Genomic DNA, 19473 nt, shown 5'->3' with positions numbered 1-19473 from the left:
CAGGCAGGGAATGCTGATGGCTTTGGCATACATGACTTTCAGTGAGGGAGGATAACAGTTGCATCACGGTTCCCCACCGTGGCCTTGGTACACAGCACCACCACCACTCCGTTCTGTGTGCAGTATCAGAATCCACCTCTAGAGAGGGGGAAAAAATACACATGGAAAAGCCTTGCTCTACCATCCCTCTCAGTGCAGCTGGGAGATACTGCCTGCTTGTATAATGCCAAGTGTCTGCAGTGTTTGGGCCCGACTGAAACCCCCCACTCTGCCATCTGGCAAAGGGCGCTCAGCAGTGCCCCGTGAGCTCCCCACCCGCCTCCGATTTCGGCAGGGAGCCTTTCGCCCCCAGCTTGGCAGTGCACAGCCCCGACAGTTTGAGTGGCTTTTGTCAGGAGGTGAATTACCATCCGGTTTTGCCTTAAATTAACCACAATCACTTAAAGATGCAGAAAGCCCATTTCAACAAGCACCGACACACAAGGCAGCACGACCATCCATAAGCAGTGTGGACACCAAGCATGAAACCCCACTGTTAACACCGAGGCAGGATCTGACTGCAGCCATTACATGCCAGGGAGTGCCAACCCCCAAGGCTCACATGCAGCAAGGGCATCACTCGTTCCTCCACGCGGGCCCCCTAACGTGAATCTCCCTAAAAATTCCAGCCCGGTGCAGCCAGTGACAGACCCAACCTTGCTGTCTGGCAGCTCTCCGTCTGGTCCTCGAGCCACAAACCCGCTCATCCTCAGCCGCTGATGCTGCCATAGGCATACACTGAGACATGCCGAAATCCTACTCCCACCCACATCAGAGCATCGGGCTGGACCAGAGCGCGCCCGCAGCGAGGTTTTACACCAGCACCGGTAGCTGGGCACATACAGGCGATTACAGAGCTGTGCCTGGCGGGGAGACGTGGGAAGGAGGCGGATAGGGATCCCCTCTAAAACCTGCATTTCTCAGCCAGGGAACCACAAACCCGAGGTCCCTGGGGGTAAGTAGGGGGGTCACGTCCCACGCCTGCAGGGCCCAAGCCCGGCTTGGGAGCTGCTACAGGGGTGGGAGCCGCCGTGCCAGGGACGAAGCAGCCCTCGGAGGCGTTGCCATGGAGAAGGCAGCGCAGCAGCATCCCGCATCCCACATCCGCGGGTGGGTTCCCCTGCCCGGCGTCCGGAGGGGCGGGCACCGCCCGGGCTCGGCGGCGGGGCTCCCCGCTCCCCTCCATACTCTCCCGACACACCGGGCCCGGCGAATAAGGCACGGCAGGGCCTCGCGGAGCCGCGCACCCGGGACACCGGGGGGAGGGGGGATGGAACGGGAGGGGGGCGTAGGCACGCCGCACCCGAGGGGACAACACCAGGCAGCACCCTGCAGCGTGTAGGGTGTGCCGCGAGCTCTGCTCCCACCTTCCCCACCTCCCCTTCGGCGGCGGAAAGACAGCTCCCCACCGGAGAGCAGCCGCGGGCTCCACCGACCCCCGCCCTCCTCCCCCCGACCCCCGCCCAGGCACGGCCGGCGCCCCCTGCGCACGGCAGAAAACCAACCCTCTCCCTCCTCCCGTCCCAGCCAAAACCCCTCGCCTCGGCGGCGGCGCGCACGGCCGGTACCTGCGGGCGCAGCAGAGGCTCCCCGGCGGCGGCAGCGGCGCGCACGGCCGGTACCTGCGGGCGCAGCGGCCGAGCCCGCCCGGCCCCTGCCCACAATGGGCCGCGCCGCCACGCCACGGCCCGCCCCGCGCGGTGACGTCACCCCGCCGCCGCCGCCGCCGGGAGTTGTAGTGCGGCGCGGGCCCTGCCGGCAGCGGGCGGAGCGCGGTCCTGCGCCGAGCCGCGGGCAAGGCGTGCGCATCCCGCCGCTGCGGGGCGGCTCCCTCTGCCCCCGGACGTGCCGCCGGGAGAAGGCTTCCTGCGAGCCCGGGGCCGGCGCCGCACCTGCCGCACGAAGCTGCCGCTCCTTCTCCGCTTGTCAGCTCGAATCGACCAACTCAGTTTGCCGGGGGTTCCCGTTGCACTGGACTCGGTGCAGAAATCCGAGGGACGGATGGATTTCGCGGGAATAACCTCGTTGCATGACAAGGCTGTGCAGGAGATAGTTACAGCTTTTGGTGCAAATCAGAACTCCAGATGAAATCAATAGCGTGTGACATTTCAGCTTCAATGAACAATTATTTTCTATTTAATAAAAGGTCGAGCTGTTTATATCTGGTATGATTTTTTTTTTTTCACAGCAACAGGCACGCAGCAAGATCTGAAAGGCTGGAAGGGGTTTTACAAGGATTGTTTTTCGTATGGAGCCCCTACAAATTGATACAGAGACAAAGGGAGAGACGGTGACGGGAAAATAAAGAGCATCCTTCGGGGAGTTGGTATCAAAGCATAGAACAAAACGTAACGCGAGAAGCAGGATAGGTTACATACAACCATCCAGACTCCAGGGTGGCCTTCTGCACGAAGGTGACAGACAGAAAGGTCTGTGTGTATAGTGTCCATGCAAGTGCTAGACAGTTTGAGCATCTACAGGCTTCACAAGTGGCTTTTTTCTGCCCATCTATGCTCCATCACAGGGTTTGATCTGTAAAATATAACCAGAGTCAGACTAACGGTTTCAAACCATCCTGTATGGTTTCAGTTGCAAACCCACACTTAGTACCAAAGTCTATTTTCCTAACAAGCAGGCTATACCGTCCCTGGAGGATGCAATAGAATCAGGAATCATATGCCCATTAGAGAAATTTGTGAAGATGATGGTTTTAGGCAAGAAGGTATAATTTAGCTCAACAGAGCCACACTTCCATAAAGTGGATTTTCTCCTCACCATGCCCAGTCCTTTTCCTACCCTCCTCTGGTCTCCTGGAGCAACGAGCTCCACAGGATAAGGGTGACTTGCCAGGGGAAAAACTGTTTCACATGTTTGGTTGTGAATTTCAAAATCACCCTCGTTCCTTGTTACTGGGCTGGCTTCACCTCTGAGCTTTTTAAAATCACTTTTCTCAGCCTAGCCTTTGGCAAATAAGCACCAGCCCGTGAGCTGCCACCCTGAGAATGAATCTTCCAGCAGAGAATCCATCCTGCACCTTCCTGGAGACTAGTCAGTACTCTGAAAACTGAAATAACTCCTTCTGAAACCATCAATGCCTTTCTATAGACATTCCTGCCTTGCCAAGGACTTACCATTCCCCAGAAGACGCAGACTGCCAGAGGTACCCCAGCACCTGCCTCCGTGCCTGTGCCAGCCACAGTGAGACATGCATTGTTATAATTCCTGTTCTAATGTGATGTGGTGCGTGAGGTGTCCCATCTGGGTCACGGTGGGGCTTGGGAGGTTCCCAAGCTTGGCACCCTTCTCTGCAGAAGGCTCTGTCCAAGGCTATATCTTAAGCTGAAGCTCCAGAGAAAGAGCTCACAGATCAGATTGGCAAAAAGCATCATTACAAAATGCTGCTTTTTGCACAGTGGTGCTGCAGGGACCCGAGGTGCAAATGGCAATGTGCTCGTCACAGCCTGCAGGTGCTCTCTTGACATTACTTTGGTGTTGGAGCAATGGGAAGCAGCAATCATGGAGGCAGTTTTGGGATGAAAAAGTGCCAAGGACAGGTTATTTGATGCATTAAGCCCAGTGATAGTGCTCTGAATCTGGTAGGACATGAGGATAACCATATCTGTAGTGGAGAAGAGCCAGCATGGCTTTTGACAAGAACAGTTACAATTCACAAAATCTACTGCAGTCCTTGGATGGAGCCAAAGATTTGGTGGACAATGGAGATCTAATGGATATAACATATATGGATTTCCTAAAGGCTCTGACAATACCCTTCATCAAAGGCTCTTAAGGAGAGTAAGGAGCCATGAAAAATTAAGTGGTTTAAAGGCAGAAACCACAAAGTCCAGAAAGGGATGGTGAGTCTCTGCAGTGGAGGCATGGCCAGGGGAGTTTGGTGGAGATCTGTGGAGGGTTCTGTGCTGCTCACTGTCTTCATCAATGATGAAAATGTAAGTGATGACCCTCAGTAGTGAGCCACAGAGATGGGCTCCAAACAGACCGTCACCCCACAGGAAAAGGATTTGCAACAGCAAGCAGTCACAAAAGCAAACAGACAGGCAGGAGTTAATGAAGAAAAGCTACAGTACTAATTCCTGGTTTGCTCTCTTCTAGAATACTGTGAGCAGTTCTGGTCTCTGTTCTCGCCAAAGAACTAATGATCAAAGAAATGGAGCAGTTCTCACCTCAGTAACTGGCTAGGCTAGAACTATGCCATGCAGTCTTTCTAGACAAGCCTTGGTTTCCTTGGGCTCAGGAAACCCCAGAGCTGTGGCTGCTGTGGGCTTGGAGAGTTTATTGGAAAACATCCCTGTACACTTCTCATTCCCTTGGCTTATCAGGCACCATTGGCTGCGGGAGAGGGACGATGCTGGGTGGGATGTTCCCTGCATCTGACCCAGCACTGCTTCTCCTACATTCATCTTTTTTTTCCTCCACAAAATGTCCTCCTGGGACTCCTCGCTCCTCTCCTCAAGGATATTCATTAACCATGCAGTGATGGTTTGTTCTGGAAGCTCTCAGCCTGGACAAGCAGCTGCATCTACGATTCTGTGAAACGGCTCAGCCATTTTCTTGTAATTGCCTCCTCAGAGCTTGTTTGGAGGCTGTTTATAAAGTCCCATTGTGTTTCTTTCCTGCTTGTTTTTCCAACAGACGCATATTAAATTAAGCTCCTATATTCAGACTGGAAGGCCCAATAACCATCTGCCCAGAGCCTCTCTGGCTAAGTAGGACACAAGCAATAGCCATCCCATAAAAGAGATGAGCCCTGAGAAGAGAAGAATGTGGGTACCAAGCCTGCCTGGAAAATAATCCCTGAAATGCCTTGTAATAGGAGGGTTTGACAGGTTTTGTCCATTGGATGCAAAACTAAACCAGGACTTTCTCTGAGCTGAGGGAAAGAAAATGGGTTTCTCCTTCCAAATCTGTAAGAATATACTTGGTATTGTTCATCATTAGCTGCTCACTAGACCCTATAAACGTCCTCTGAGCTCAATCTGCGTGAGATCAATACTGTCTTATCCCTGGGGGAGAGTTTTTATGTGTCTGCTCCAGTGAAACTTAAAAGGCCTGTCTTGATTCAGCTGAGTAACGGAACAGGGAACCCATCCTCCTACAAAAATTAAACAAAATTGATTTGGGAAGGAAAAAAAGCCCTCTCTTCTTGAGGTTATAGTCTTTCATGTGGCACAGATGATCTGCTCTGCAGGAAAACGGTCTGTAGCCTTTATTTAATTGTTGGTTTGGCCTTAAGCTGAAGGCTTGAACCAAACAAACAAATCCATGCTGCTACCACCATCCCTTTTGGGGAAGATTTCCCTCCTCTGCAATCAGGGCTGGGTTTAGCTCGAAGGTGTGAGACAGCCTTATGCCCTTTGCTGTTCCTTTGCTATGAGGCTTTAAGGGTAGGTAGAGGACCTTTTAGCAGCTTTGTATCTGACCTGGGAGGTTCTGCTTGAAAACAAACCACACCCTCAGCCGGCATTATCTCCAACAGCACCAAACCCAATTGCACCCCAGGATTCACATCAGCTCCTGGCAGGGGCAAAGCAAAGCTTCAGCATAGTGTTTCATAGCCTCAAAAGGGAAAATAAATGCATTCCCAAAGCAGGACTCAGCTGGGCCTGTGCTGTCTGGGAGTGTTAGCAGAGACTGAGTGGATTTAGGCCCTGATTCTCCAAAGTCCTTAAGCTTGTAAGGAATTTGTAATTTGCTTGTAAGCAAATTCCTGTTCGCTTCAATGGCATTTAATCACATGCACATAAGTGCTTTATGATGTACAAGGGAGTTGTACCTTGGTGGGAGTGGGGATATTTAGCACAAGCAAGTGATTTCTTTTCCAATGTCTTTGGAGAAGGGTAAAATGTAAGAACTAATTAGCAGATTGTTAGACTTCCTGCACACAGCTCCTGCCTCTAGTTGAGGTCTTCCTTCAGACCTGCCCTGTCTAATCCTACTTTCTGCTTGGAGATGCTGGGGGAATGCAGCCCCTGCCAATGACTTTTCCCTTGCACAAACAGCTGTGCTCTGCAAGAAGCAGAGGACTCAGATGAGTGGCAGAGAGATACAAAGCATTCACAAGCGTGCTGGGGGTGTAGGAAGCCATTAATAATCTCAGTGCCTTGGCCAGGGTCTTTCACCCTGTGCCTCTGTGACTCCAGCAGTTGCCTTCCTCCCCTCTCATCTGCTTTCTGCAGCTACCAGAAGTGCCTTGTGCTTCCCTCACCATCCATCCTCCCGCCTGTCTCCCATGAGATGCTGCGCCTGTGGCCATGCCCTGCTTTGGACCATCCTGCTTGTTCCTGGCCTGTCTTCAGCAGGCTCCAGCCACGCAGCTCCTGACTGCTTGTGAAGCCAAAGGTGAATCCTTCTGCCCAGATCCTCCTGACAGGGCTAGGCTTCACTCACAGCCTTGTGCTAGCATCAGATGCTGGGTCTAGGGGAAAATGTGGTGCTCAGGGTGGGTTGAGGGTGCTCTCCAGAGCTCCCTAGACCCCTCAACCCTGCTAAAAAACAAGCCATTCTGATTAGGGATCTGTAACTTTGCCTACTATTTCTAGAGATAACGTTTCTTGCACTTAATTGCTATCAAAGGTACCAGAAAGATGCACACCCTCGCCATTGCAAGGTAGAGGGAGCAAATTCTCATCAGAGGAAAGTTCAGTGCCCCATTATCTTCCTCACATCCAGGGTTGTTTATCTCCCAAGAGCAGGGACAGAGCCAGGGAAGAGGCTAAGCAGGAGGGGTGGGAGAGGGGTGTAGATCAGTGCCTCTCAAGCTCAGCAACAGCTGCAGATTTACACCAGCTGTTGCTCAGGCTGTCAGAGAAGGGTTTAACAGGGATATGTGCATATGCAGCCTACAGGAAGAGCTCCTTCTCATTTGTTCATATCTAGCAGGGGTTGAATTTATTGCCTTTGCAGAGGGGCCAGTGAAAAGCCAGAGTGTCACTTAAATCCCATTTAAAACCTCAGATTAAGGCTTTGCAGGAAGTGAAAATGGAGAGGTGGAAGTGGCCTGGCCAGATGCTGGCTGTGGGCTGCAAACCCACTTGGCCATGGTGGCCAAGGAGCTGAGTGAAGCTGTTGCCTTATCAGTAGACTCTCCTTTGCTCCAGAGCTGTAGTGCAAACAGAGTGAGGAAGTGCTAAGTCATCTTAGGCTCATGCTTGGCCTCCATCCCCTGAATGGAGCATAAAACAGTTAACCTCCAGGTCACCAGGTGGGTCCCATCTCATCTCCGCCATCCATTAGGAAAGGAAGCTGATCCAACAGGAATTAGGAGCCTTCATCAAAGGCCTAGCTGCATTTGAAATACCTTAATCCTCCTGATTACTTATATGATTCGGTCTTCTAAGCACCTATTTTACTTCTGCACGATGCCTAAGCCAGTTCTTGGCAGCATTTGACCCTGTTGACTCAGCCAAGGTCACACGTGGAGCCTGTGGTCAACCTGGGAACTGCTCCCAGATACCCCAAGTTGAGCATATTAAATCATCAGACCGTCTCTGTCTTGCTCACTATTTTGGTCACTCTGATTTGTCCTGCATCATTAAATTTTTACAGTGCCTGACTCCAGATGACTTCAAATTTGTGCCTCGTGTCTCCAGTAAGTGCAGAGCTAAGAGGTTTTGTTCCTCTCTGCACAAGGGCTGGAATGTGAAGACTCAGCAACCGGCACAGGCAAGAATATTTCTCCCATCCCTGGCTGCCGTGTAACTGGATTTAACGTGTTCCCAGTATCTTTCAAAGCATTAGTATGGCTTTTGCAGGTCCTGGCACTGCATTTCTTTCTAATAAGCAGAATTCTGAACACATGTGATCCAAGAACTTGGTTGTGAGATGGCAGGGCAGGCATCCTGCATGAATGGAGTGAGCACAGGACAGCTCCAACCCCCCTCCTCCATCGCTGGGCACTCCCAGGGTGACATCAGCACCCAGAGATCATCTCTCTTGACTGTGTATATTTGCTTAGGAGTTTTCCCTGGAGGAGTTCGGGTTGTTTTCTTGTTGGAATTTCTGTGCTGTGAGGACTTTCACAGGCTTGCATACCTTCTTCCATGGTACCCAGTTGCTGCCCCACCCCAGGCTCTCTGTGCTGCCCTGGCTTTATCAGCTTGTCAGATATCAGGGCCCGTGCTGAGCCCTGTGTTTATAATGGGGAAAGAGAGGTATTGCAGCCACCTCTGGCTGCTCCAGACTGCACCCGCAGGAATAGCGCTACTGGAAAGTTTTCTCACTGGGCACATGATTGGACACTGCATGAAAGCTTTTCTCAGTCTTCTGATTCCCTGATTGCCCAAGCACACAAAGCTCTCCTCCTCCTCCCTCTGCCTTGCAATAATTTTGTGCCCGTGTACAAGGCTCTGGCTGACATTTTAACAGGACTGATGTCCTCTCTATCTAAAAGCTGTCCACGGCTGGTGCTCTTTGGGGGTCTTGAACTCCAATTGCAGCCTTCAGAGAGCACCATCTCCCTAGCACAGAAGGAGCCCCTGGGAGAACAGGGCTGAGTGGCTCTGATGTGCAGTGAAGGGCCGTGGAGGTGGGAGATGCAGCACTGACAGCAGCTTCCCTACACCCCCTGCCCCAGTGAGCTGGATGAACCCTGGCCATGCCCTCCCTTTCCCCGAATTGCTGCTGACACAGTGGTGTTGCCAAGCTGACAGAGAAGGAAATCATGGTCACACCAACAGCAAGGGGGACCTCCCCAGTTGCAACCTCCTTAGTCATGGCTGGATTACTAACCCCATTCTTAAATTTTCCACGGGGGTGGCATGAGTAAGAGCTGACTCCCAGGGCTGGTTGTTGCCTCCAGAAACCCTTAAGGAGAGAAATGCTGATGGGATGATTGAGCTGTTTAAGTTTCGGGACAAATCAGGGAAGCTGAAAGGTTGTGCTAGGAGCAGGATGCTGACTTGGGCACAGAACAGAGCCAGCCTGGGGGAGGTGGGATGGAGAGGGCTGCTCCAAGCATCCTCCAAGGCACTGTCACTACGAGCATGCCTAGCTTGGCCTTTTCCATCAGCTCTGAAACACCTCAGTCCCTACAGAGATTATATTTGGGACATGAACTTGTCTTGGAGAAGAGCCACTAGCTCCTGCAGCAAGCCTGAGGCTCCCTGGCTCTCACCATTTTGACCCATGGTGAGTTAGGGGTAAGATCAGGTCTTGGGAGCGGTTTTACACCTCCTAGATGCCTGGCTTACATAAAAGTGGCAACGTAAATCATGAGCACTGGTTACAGGTTTCAGGGTTCAAACACATGCCAAATCTCACACGTCTCCTGCAGCTCCCAGCGTGGGTACCACAGCAGCCCTAGGCTCCAGGGTCTCTCCAGGGCTGCAGTCAGGGTCTGCCCCCAGACCTGGAGGTGATTCCCATTCCCATTGTAGTGGGTTTGTCTGGGTGGGCAGGTTTTTGGTAGTGGAAGGGCTACAGGGCTGGCTTCTTTAAACAAAGAGCTGCCAGAAGCTGCCCCTGTAGCTTGCAGGGCTAATGCCAGTCAATTCTAGGATGGAGCCACAGCTGACCAAGGCCTGGCCAATTAGTGAATAATGTATTTGAGAAGGGGAAAACATTGCTAGGCAGTTGCTAAACTGCAGCAGCAACAGAGAGTGAGAATGTGAAAACATCTCTGCAGACACCAAGGTCAATGGAGAAGGAGGGGAGAAGGGTGCTTAGGCACTGGAAGAAAGACTCCCCTGTGACCTGTGATGAAGACCATGGTGAGGCAGCTGTGCCCCTGCAGCCCATGGAGGCCACTGGGGAGCAGAGACCCACTCACAGCCCATGGACAGCCCATGCTAGAGTGGGTGGTTGCCTGAAGGAGGCTGTGACTGTGGGAATCTCAGCCTGGAGTAAGTTCCTGGCAGGACCTGGGAGCCTGTGGGGAGAGAGGAGCCCATGCCAGAGCAGCTTTGCTGTCAGGACTTGTGATCCTGCGAGAGACTCAGGCTGGAGCAGCTGGTACCTGAAGGACTCTTCTCCCAGTGCATGACCCATGTTGGGGCAGGGTGTGAGGAGCTGTCCCTGTGGGAGGCCCCATGCCAGAGCAGTTGATGAAGAACCCACACAGGGTAGTTCATGAAGGACTGTGTCCCGTGGGGAGGGACTCCACAGTGTAGCAGTGGGCAGTGTGAGGAGGCCTCCTCCTGAGAAGAAGCAGCAGCAAAGTCCATCTGTAATGAACCGACCACATCCCCCATCCCCTGCACCACTGTGGAGGAAGGAAAGGGAATCCTGGGAAGAGGGATGGGTGGGGAGAAGTGTTTTAAGGTTTGGTTTTATTTCTCATCTCCCTGGTCTGATGGTTCATTAATAAATCAAACCCTTTTCTCCCTACGTTGAGTCTGTTTTGCCTGGGATGCTAATTGCTGAGTGATCTCTCTGTCCTTAACTCACAAACCTTTCGTTATATTTCTCTCTCCCCTGTCCAGTTTAGGAGGGGGAGTGATAGAACGACTTGGTGGGCACCTGGCACCCAGCCAGGGTTAAACCACCACACCTATGCAGAGCTGGGAAGGGAAGGAGGATGGAGAACTTTCCCACTTGGGCCGAGACGATGGGAACAAAACCTAGCTCTCCTGGCACCAAGAGCTGAGGCGGTGGGAATGTGAGCTCAGCCCGTAGGCAACTTAATGGGCTTTTAAAAACCCCCTTTGTATCAGATCCATTCTTCTTCCCAAAGCTTGCTGGCTCTGCTCCAAGGGGAAACCTTTGATTCTGCAAATACACCACAATTATTATCCCGATGAGTCTCAGCTATCGGGCTCCCCGCCTCCGAAAGATCAGCAGGATGCTGGAGAGGTGCTTAAATCATTTCATCCTAAGAAAGCCTTGGGCAGTAACAGCTTCCCTCTTGCTTGGAAAAAAGCCACCTCTCTCTCCCAACAGCTTGGCTCCATTTCTCTCCCAGTGATCCGGTCACCAGTGGAGGCAGGGCAAGCAGCGCTGTGGAAACCAGGCCACTGAGCTTCCTGGTGATTTCATCAGTCCCCAGTGCGGGGCTTGCAGTGATTTATGAGCTCACAAGAATCTCCCCATGGAGTTACCTCCCCCTCCCTGTTTTTTTTTTTTCTCTGTGCAGACAGGGATTCAGCAACAGAGCTCTTAGAGCTCTTCTGAGTAGCGTAGCAAGCCCAGCCTGTTTGACAGTCACACAGATTTTCCCCAGCATTGCACAGGCCCATGTGCAGAGGCTGCTCTCACCCAGCACCAAGGAGCTCAGCTTGGCCTAGGGGAGTTGGGAACCAAAAGCTTGCCAAGCACAGCACCCTGACTCCTGTGCCTTGCTCGTGACTCCCTTAAGCTCCCCTCATCATGTCCCTAAGCCCTCCCCACATGCCTCAGCTCCCCCCATCTCCTTAAGCTCCCTCCATCTCCTCAAGGTAGGTTTTTATCACTTTTAAACTGCTGGCTTCATTTTTTCTTTTTATTTTCCCAAAAGTGTTTCTCTTTTCTTCAGATTATTCAGATGCCCTTCTGCAGTGCTCTTCTGTCCAAGGCTGGGATTTTTGAAGGGGATTTAGTCAGGTTCTCCACTTCCAGCTCAGCATTTCCCTCCTCGAAATCCCTCTTTAAAGCAGCCCATCAGTATTTTTCACAGCTGCTTTTTGTGGTAGTCCAAATAAAGCTTTCAAGTTACAGCTCACTGATGTGAGGCCAGATTCAGAGGCTGTCTGTTCCTTTGTGTATCCTCAACTTGTCTGGGGGTGTTTTGTTTTATTTTGGGATGGCTGCTTGGTGCTGGGGCTTGCTGTGCATTTAGCAGTGATGGTGTAAGCTCACAGCGCTTCTGAATCCAGCCCCTGCAACTCCCTTGCACTGTGCCAGCCTTTCTGCAAGGGTGAAGGGTTTTGCAAGCAGGAATTAGCTCTGGCCATGGGAGCACCCTCCCTTTGCCATCACAGGAGCCCCAGGGAAAGGTGTGCTTCGCTGTGGCTGAGCAGCCAAGGCCTGAATCCTTTCCAAGCTGCAGTGACCGTCCCCAGGACACAGATGGGAGTTTCTTCCTGATGGAAATTTGGGGATTGGACTAGATGATCTCTAAAGGTCCTTTCCAACCCCTACCTTTCTATGATTCCATGAAATTAATTACATGGGGAAGGCTTATTACCTTTGGCCACACACAGCTACTCCCATGTGGGTCCAGCAGAGGCTGGAAGGTGTCCCCTTCTCCTCCCCATCCTCATCCTGTCTCCATGTGCTCACCTTGGCCACGAGCCCCTCGCTTGGTCACACTGGTGTGGCCAGGCCAGCCAGTTCCCCAGGCTGGCCCAAAGTGAAGGCAGTGGGAGTGCAGGACGCAGAGCCAGTTCTGCCACCAGGTGAAACAGGGACCAACGTCACTCAGCCTAGAAATCTAGAGCAATTTCAGCAAGCAAGAGGCTGAAACCAAAAATGCACTCCCATCTTTTATCAAAACCACTGCCACTTAGTTGGGATGCTCCAGGCATGATTCAACACTCATTATCTTCATCGTGCTGGAGATTAGGCTGCAATCTTTCCAGATAATAGCTTTATTAGCTCTGTATTATTCTTTCTACATTATTTGTTTACACTAAGTCCAGAACACTCAAAGCTTTCACTGGGACAGTAAGATCAGTTCAGGGGAGGACATTTTACACTGTTTCTCACACTAGCAAAGATCCTGTGTAGGAAGAGCTATTCCTCGCCAAACATGCTCTTGTTGATGAGCCCTCTCCTGCTCAAGCAAACTGTGTGTTATGGAACACCCATCAGCCACTAATAGTGAAGGAAAGTAATTTCCAAGGGCTTCAGCACAATCAATGGGCTGCTGTGTGCCCTTACCCACTGCGCTGGGCAGATGGCTCTGCCAGGGCTGCTCCTGGCCAAGAGGCAACCAACGCCCCTGGCACACCTCACTGGGTGCTCTTTCTTGGGCTCTCATGACCCATCTGCCTCCAGCCAGCCATCCTGCTCTGGCACAGGCTGGCACCAACCCTCTTTCGGCTGGGACAAGCTTGTGCTTTCCCCCACCTGTCCTGTAGCAAGCCCTAGAAAACTAAGACTCCACTGATTACCCAGCCCAGGTTTTCCTCTGACTGTGTGTCACTGCAGAGGGTGGCTGCAGGGGATGACAGCAGATGAGTCTCCATTCACCTTTGCCCCATTCTCGATGACCTCTCCATGAAAACCAGGAGCTGACAACCTGACTCTCCAGGCAGCCAGCTCCTCTCTGGGTTGTAAGGGCCTTTTTCTGGCACAGGATACTCAACTCCCTCCCTTCTCTTCCAGGTGACTCTCTTTGCAAGTAGAGGTGCTAACCATGCTATTAGCACGCCTCCAAGTCTGGATTAAAGGGACTGATGTGAGGCTGGGTGTTTTTTTGGCTCACTCTCTCTATTGGCTCTTGGTCCCCATTGGTAATTCTGGTGCTGAGCCCTGCCCTGAATGACACCCAACACACTCCCTGGGGAGGGTGCTCAGGGAATGTCCTAACACCCACCTGGGTTCAGTAAGTGCAAAGCAGAGCTGGAGACAGGAAGCTGTATATAAAAGCTGCCATCCCTCTGTTTAAACCATGGATGCCCTTCTGTTGGCGGGAAGTGGAGTTGAAGAGGTTCCTGTGGATGTGCTCAGAAATTGTGTCTGCATCCAGGACTACTTTTAGAGCTGTTCAACATCATCCATCTGAAAGATGGAAGCCTCTCAAAGCATCGCCATGTCTCTGGGGTATGGTGCAAAGCCCGGGCTGGGGGGCAATGAGAGCAAGCGGGGCAGGCTCTCACTGAAAGAGTGCACTCCGGACATGTCCTTGAGTCAGAAGTGCTGCAATTTGTAGCTGCGTGGAAATGCCCCAGCGGAGAAGCAGAGGCTTTAGGAGATGCACCTCTCTGCTCCCAGCCCAGCCCAGAGGCAGCCTGGCAGCCCCAGAGCTCCTGCAGCCACGCTGCTCCCTGATCTGCCAGCACAGGGGTGGAGCTCTAATGGGAACCACCGCAGAGACTGTGCTCATTTGTCTTTGCTTGCCATCTGTACTCCATATCAACCAGGGCTATCTGGAAGCAAATTCTGGGTAATATTTCCTGGACTGTTCCCCTTCAAAAGCCCAGCTCCAGCTTCCTGGAGCTTCCAGCAGTGTACTGCCCTGGCACTGCCTGCAGTTGAAGCTTCAGTCAGCCACGAGATGAGTTGGCTGGTGCTTCCTTTTAAACCACAGGAAGGAAGTTTCCATCCCTCTGTGGTACCCTCACATGTATCTTGCACTCTGCTACCCAACAGCTGGCTGCCACCACCTAGCCCAGCTCCATCTGCTCCTCTCTCCTCTACCTGTCCCTTTGCCATCGGGACATGCTTTGCTGGGTGCAGGTGTCCAGGGAGGCTGCATGGCAGCATGAGGAGAGCCCTGGACCCCCTTATGCCTCCTGCAGATGTGGCTGCTGGGATTCACACTGCAACTAGGTGATTTGCCCAAGACCAAAGAGTGGATCAGTGTCAGAGAAGGGATGTGGATGTCCCTTCTTGTGCTGTGCCTCCAACCTGGCCTATGTGAAAAGTGCACAAGCCAGGCATTCAACTCACCAGGTCTTTGCACAGGGCTGTCCAGGGCTAGGACTGCCTGGGGATTGTCAGATGCTCTTGTGGCTGTGCAGAGATGCCAGGAGTCTAAGTGAAGGGTTACTGGTTGCATTTTGGCCCTGGGGAGCTGTGTTGGACAAACTGCTGTATAATCACTGCACAGTCCAGCCTGCCCAACAGCGTTGTAACTTCTTTCTCTTATCATCTTGCAGTTTTGGAGGCTACTTTACCCACGTGAATGTATCCAAGAAGGCAGCAGCCTCTGCCTGCAGAATGACTGCTATTGTTCCCTTTGTTTGTGCCTCTGGGCTGTTCCTCAGCCTCCTCTCTCCCTCCCTGCAAAGAGACAAACTGTGTGTTCAAAAAGTATCTTTACAGCTTGATCTTAAATATGAGGTCAGCCGTGGAAAAGGCAGAGGGCATATTTTTCCTGAAGCTTCCAGCTTTCTGTGATCCAGAATGGAGTGTGGTGAAAGGTACCCTGAGCTCACATGGTGGATTAGCTGCATTTCACTTCAACCAGGATCTGCTCACCCATGCCCACTACTGCAAGCTGCTCTGATCTGATGTTGAAAATAGATGGCACTGGCATTTTGGCTGATCTCTCTGTTCCTCCTGAAGTGTCTAACCGTTTTTGTTTGAATAAATCCACAATAACACAGAGCAAATCAGCTTGGAAGAGAAACAAAGAATCTGAGGGACATGAGAAATACAGCTCTGCATTTCAGGGGTTTTTTCTCCCCCTGCTTTTTCTGATACAAAAGATTTTAGATACTGAAAATAGGATGGAATCAACTTAGATCTTAAAAGTATTTGAGTTAGAGACTTTTCTTGTGTGTGAGCATGGATCTGAACTTGGTGCTTTTTGAAGCCAGGCCTCCAGCTTTGCAAAAACAGCCCCTGTGACTTTGTAGAACAGCCCTTTCCCTTTCTCGTTTTGGACAGGTGTGCAGCAGTTTGTCCTAACGTGATCTGCGTCATCTTTACACTCTGTTGAGTGCACTGCTTCACAACAAACTTCAAACAAACCTCAGGTCCCTCTGCAAACCCACCTTCTCTTACTCCTCCTTGCAGAGGACCTGCATGAAGGTGTGAAATGACACGAACGAGAACTTTGGCACGGCCTGGTTAGAGTAGGCTGAATTAGTCATCCAAATTACAGCTGGAACTTGTTCATCTGTTAGTGACTTGCAAGCCCATTATTTTTATTTTCTGTTTACAAAGTAAGAGAATGAGATTATTGGCTGGGCCTTGCAGGAGCGATACATCACCCGCAGCGGTAAGCTGGCTGGCATGCAGAGGAAAGTGAGCTCCTTCCTCGTGCCTGAGTCATCACTTCCAGTGGGAGCTGGACTGAAGGACAGGGAAGAAGGGCTGGGCCTGCTGAAAGCCCTCATCCTGCACTGGCTGTGGCACGCACAACTGGTGAGACAGGTTGGAAATGCCTCTCTGGGAATCACTCTTTTGGCTGAGCTCAGGGCAGGGGTTTATGTCTGGTCACTGACTCGTGGATATGCAGTGTTGTTAAACTCAGCCTTCACAAAATATAAATTAAGCTTCCCTAAATCATGAGAGGGTTTTTTTGTTGTTGTGTTTAGTTTGTTGTTTTGTTTTTAGTAGCAGGAGTTGGCTCTTGTCACTGGAGTGTTGTGCTTTCGGGGTATGTCTTGGCTTCTTTTCCCCTGCACATGTCGCAGCAAAAGCAACCCCTTCTGCAAAAGTCAAAACCTACAACATAATTGCCTGACTTTAGAAAAAGGAACTTAGAAAAATGCCCACTTACCAAAGATCCAAATGAAATCTTTCGACATGGGCAGCATAATTAGCAGTAGACATTTCAGTGCCCAGGGGCCAAGCTCTTTCTGACCTGATCTCATTGCTCTTAGCTGAGGACTCTTTGAGACAGCCATTGCTGGGCACCCATCATTTGATTTACAGACTGGGGAGGAAATAAGCCCCAAAGAGCAGTTGATTTTCAATGTAATCTCTCCTCTGCTGCAAAGCTCCTTCCCACAGTGCAGAAAGCAGCAAAACCCACCCAACTTGTAATTTCTGTTTCCAAGCCATGTCAAGGTGAACTATTCCCTGAGGTAACATGATTTGCACAATGACCACTCAGTTTTCACACCCTTCCCGTGAGGAGGAAGAGCTGGTCTTTCAATTCCAGCCAGCAAACTGGTTGCTGGAATTGAAGCTCCTCGGCAGAGGGACAAAGGAGCAAATAACCACCAGCTGGACAAGCTCTGAGTGTCTCTTTCCTCTGCTCAGCTCATGAAGCAAGAGCAAAGAACAAACCTCCTTTCTTGTCCCTCCTACCTCCCTGGATCCCTTCTCATTAGGGAAAGAAAAGGTCAATATTGACAGTGTTGAAATGAAGCACAAGGACCGAAATGTCTCCTGTGTCTGGTGCAAGGTGCTGAAAGAGTCAAGCGTGAACCAACATTTTCCAGAACCTCTATCAGCTTGGGGTGACTGTTTTGGCTTGCCAGTGTGCAAGGGCAGAGCTTGATTTCAGGAAGCAATTTGCAACCAGGCCCTCAGGAGGCTAGGGGGGAAAGAAGGGACTTGTAAGGGTCATAGTTTGGCCTTTCCAGGCAGAGGTTTGGAATGTGTCTGGCAATTTGGCAAATTCAAGAGGTGGTGGATAACCCCCTCTTGGAGGATGTTGAGGAAATCTGAGGCTCGCCACCTCAGAGGATCCCTGTCAAGACTTCCCCAGCTTTGCCCAAGGCACTCCCTTCCCTCCTCACAGCATCTGCCAGTCCATCCGTGCAGCCAAGTCCCCACTCAGGCCTGCTTCATCCTCAGCACTAGCATATCTTCTCCAGTGCTGCATGGGGACATGGTGTTTCCCATCCTACCACTTTACTTACCCACCTCATCTCTCTGCATCTGTCTCCTGTCTCCGCTGCCTCCAGCAGATTAAGAGCTTCTTGCTTCATCTCCTTGGCCCATGCTATCCTGGCCAAGCATTGATTTGGTCAATGTAACTGTCTTGTTCTGCTTTTGTCCCACCACCTTCATGTTTTCTTCTGTGCTGCCCTTTACACTCCCATCACCTTTTTTTGAGACCTGCCATTTGAGCTCCTCTCTGCAGCCACCCAAGGCCTTGAGGCTGTACCCTCACAGAGAGTAGATTCTTCTCTGTCCTTGTTCTTTCCTGACTATCCATCTCCATCCACCACTCATCTCCACTCTTAAATCTCTAAGCATCCTGGGTGGAAGGAGATACCCCTTTGGTCTATCTGTATCCATCATTGCTTACAATGCTGTCTGGGGCCCAAGCAGATGCTGTCAGACTCTGTGCAAGAGAGACCGCAAGGATGACTCCAGACAGGGGAGCACCAGGCTCACACATTCCTGCTGGGAATTACCTGGAGCTTGCTTTCTCCTCCGACTGGTCAAGGACTTCCTGCTGAAAGGCATCTCTGAGGGAAAGGCCTTTTGCTGCAGACACATCCTATGGGATAGTGCCAATTTTGCTGACATTTTCCCATTCCTTATCTTAACGTGTTGTATTTTTTCCCATTTGGTCATTCCAGGCTTCACTGTTTCAGCTGCTTTTCACTGCTGTCAGTTTGACGTTGACCTGTGTCTATCTGAGTTGGTTTTTACCTGGATCCATTGTGAGAGATGTTGCCTAAGCCTGGGCAAAAAACAGGGACAAAAGCCCCTTGGGACCAGCAGTGCAATGAACATCAGGTGTGCTGCAAACTGAGCAGGGCTGGAAGGTCTGTGTGTGCCCAGAACTTTGTGACAAATACTGTGAAAAACAAGAGTATTTTCCCTTTTCTTGCCCTGATTTGGTGTCAAACCAAGTGTTTAAAGAACCTTCCTTTTTCCCTGTGGAATGGAAGATTTGATTTTCAACCAGCCTCCCACTTGCAATCTTCACTCTGTTTTAGAGGGAACCTTTTTTAATCTCTTTTCATTCAGTGAACATAGATACAATTGGTATGCTCTCCCCCTCCCCTCCCCCCAAAATACTCCTTTCATGTGTACCAACAGTGCAAGGCATTTGCCTTGGCCCACCAAGTGCAACGGTGCCCCAAGGGAAGCTGAATTAAGCCCCGGTGATGAGTTACAGTTCATAACACTTCCCAAATACAATCGTTGTGATTTATGACCGCTGACACGACAAAGATTTTGTCAGGTAGTGAGGAGTGATGGCTGATGTCCCTCTAAATGCTTATCATTTCTGGTGGGTTAATTGAATCCCGTTAACAGATGCAACGAAACTGAGGAACATTTCTCCTGCTAGCAGTCCTCGCTGGACCAGCAAAGCCCAGAGTTGGCCTTACTCACCTGTTTGCAGGTATTTTTCTTTCAAGCCAATTGATGTAGAAATGATCTTCCTAAAAGAAAGAAACTACAAAGGAGCTTGTTACATATCTGGTACTAGGACACTCTGGCAGGAAAGCAACCTCCCATGGTAAGTGGCAAGAGGGGATGCTCTGAGAGTTGCTGCAGTTTTCCATCATGGGTTGCTGTGTCCTGTTAAGTCTGACTCGGCACCTTACCTTCCACTTGAGGATTTTGAGGGGTTTTGGACCAGTTGAGCAAATCCCCAGATAACTGTGACAGTAAGAGCATCCAGCCCTGGCCTGTGAGGCGTTTTTGGAGCAGCTCTTCAACACAACAGCTCCAGTGGATGGAGTGGAGGAAGCTAAATGTTTCTGTCAGACTTACAGGCAGCCGAGGACTATGCAGGAGACCTCACTCCCCTTGGGTGGCCTGAGAGCTGCGGGAGGGCAGCTTTTGTTCAGCATCCAAGACAGCAGCAAATCCAAGCGCACTGAAGGCAGGTGGAGGGAGAAAACTCATTGCTTCAAAGCTGCCTTGTGGAGGAAGAGGCTGAAAGGTGGGAAGTGGTTTTTAACGGGGTTCATC

General features: G+C 51.1%; 2 protein-coding genes across 2 annotated transcripts in view; one reads left to right on the top strand and one right to left on the bottom strand.

The window, feature by feature from the left end:
- Window positions 1-1694, bottom strand: part of DAAM1 (dishevelled associated activator of morphogenesis 1) — a 100631-nt gene extending 98937 nt beyond the window's left edge. The window contains exon 1 of the mRNA XM_061998246.1: window positions 1608-1694. The gene's annotated coding sequence lies outside the window, so the exon portion shown is untranslated. The remainder of the gene's footprint in view (window positions 1-1607) is intronic.
- An 8-nt stretch (window positions 1695-1702) lies between these two features.
- LOC104552565 (inositol 1,4,5-trisphosphate receptor-interacting protein-like 1) overlaps window positions 1703-19473 on the top strand; it is a 32112-nt gene continuing 14341 nt past the window's right edge. Inside the window, exon 1 of the mRNA XM_061998835.1 lies at window positions 1703-1987. Coding sequence (XP_061854819.1) covers window positions 1703-1987 — 285 coding nt within the window. The remainder of the gene's footprint in view (window positions 1988-19473) is intronic.

Source organism: Colius striatus, chromosome 6 (assembly GCF_028858725.1).
Source record: "Colius striatus isolate bColStr4 chromosome 6, bColStr4.1.hap1, whole genome shotgun sequence".
Classification (NCBI taxonomy): domain Eukaryota; kingdom Metazoa; phylum Chordata; class Aves; order Coliiformes; family Coliidae; genus Colius; species Colius striatus.
This window is presented reverse-complemented; position numbering and strand designations above follow the sequence as displayed.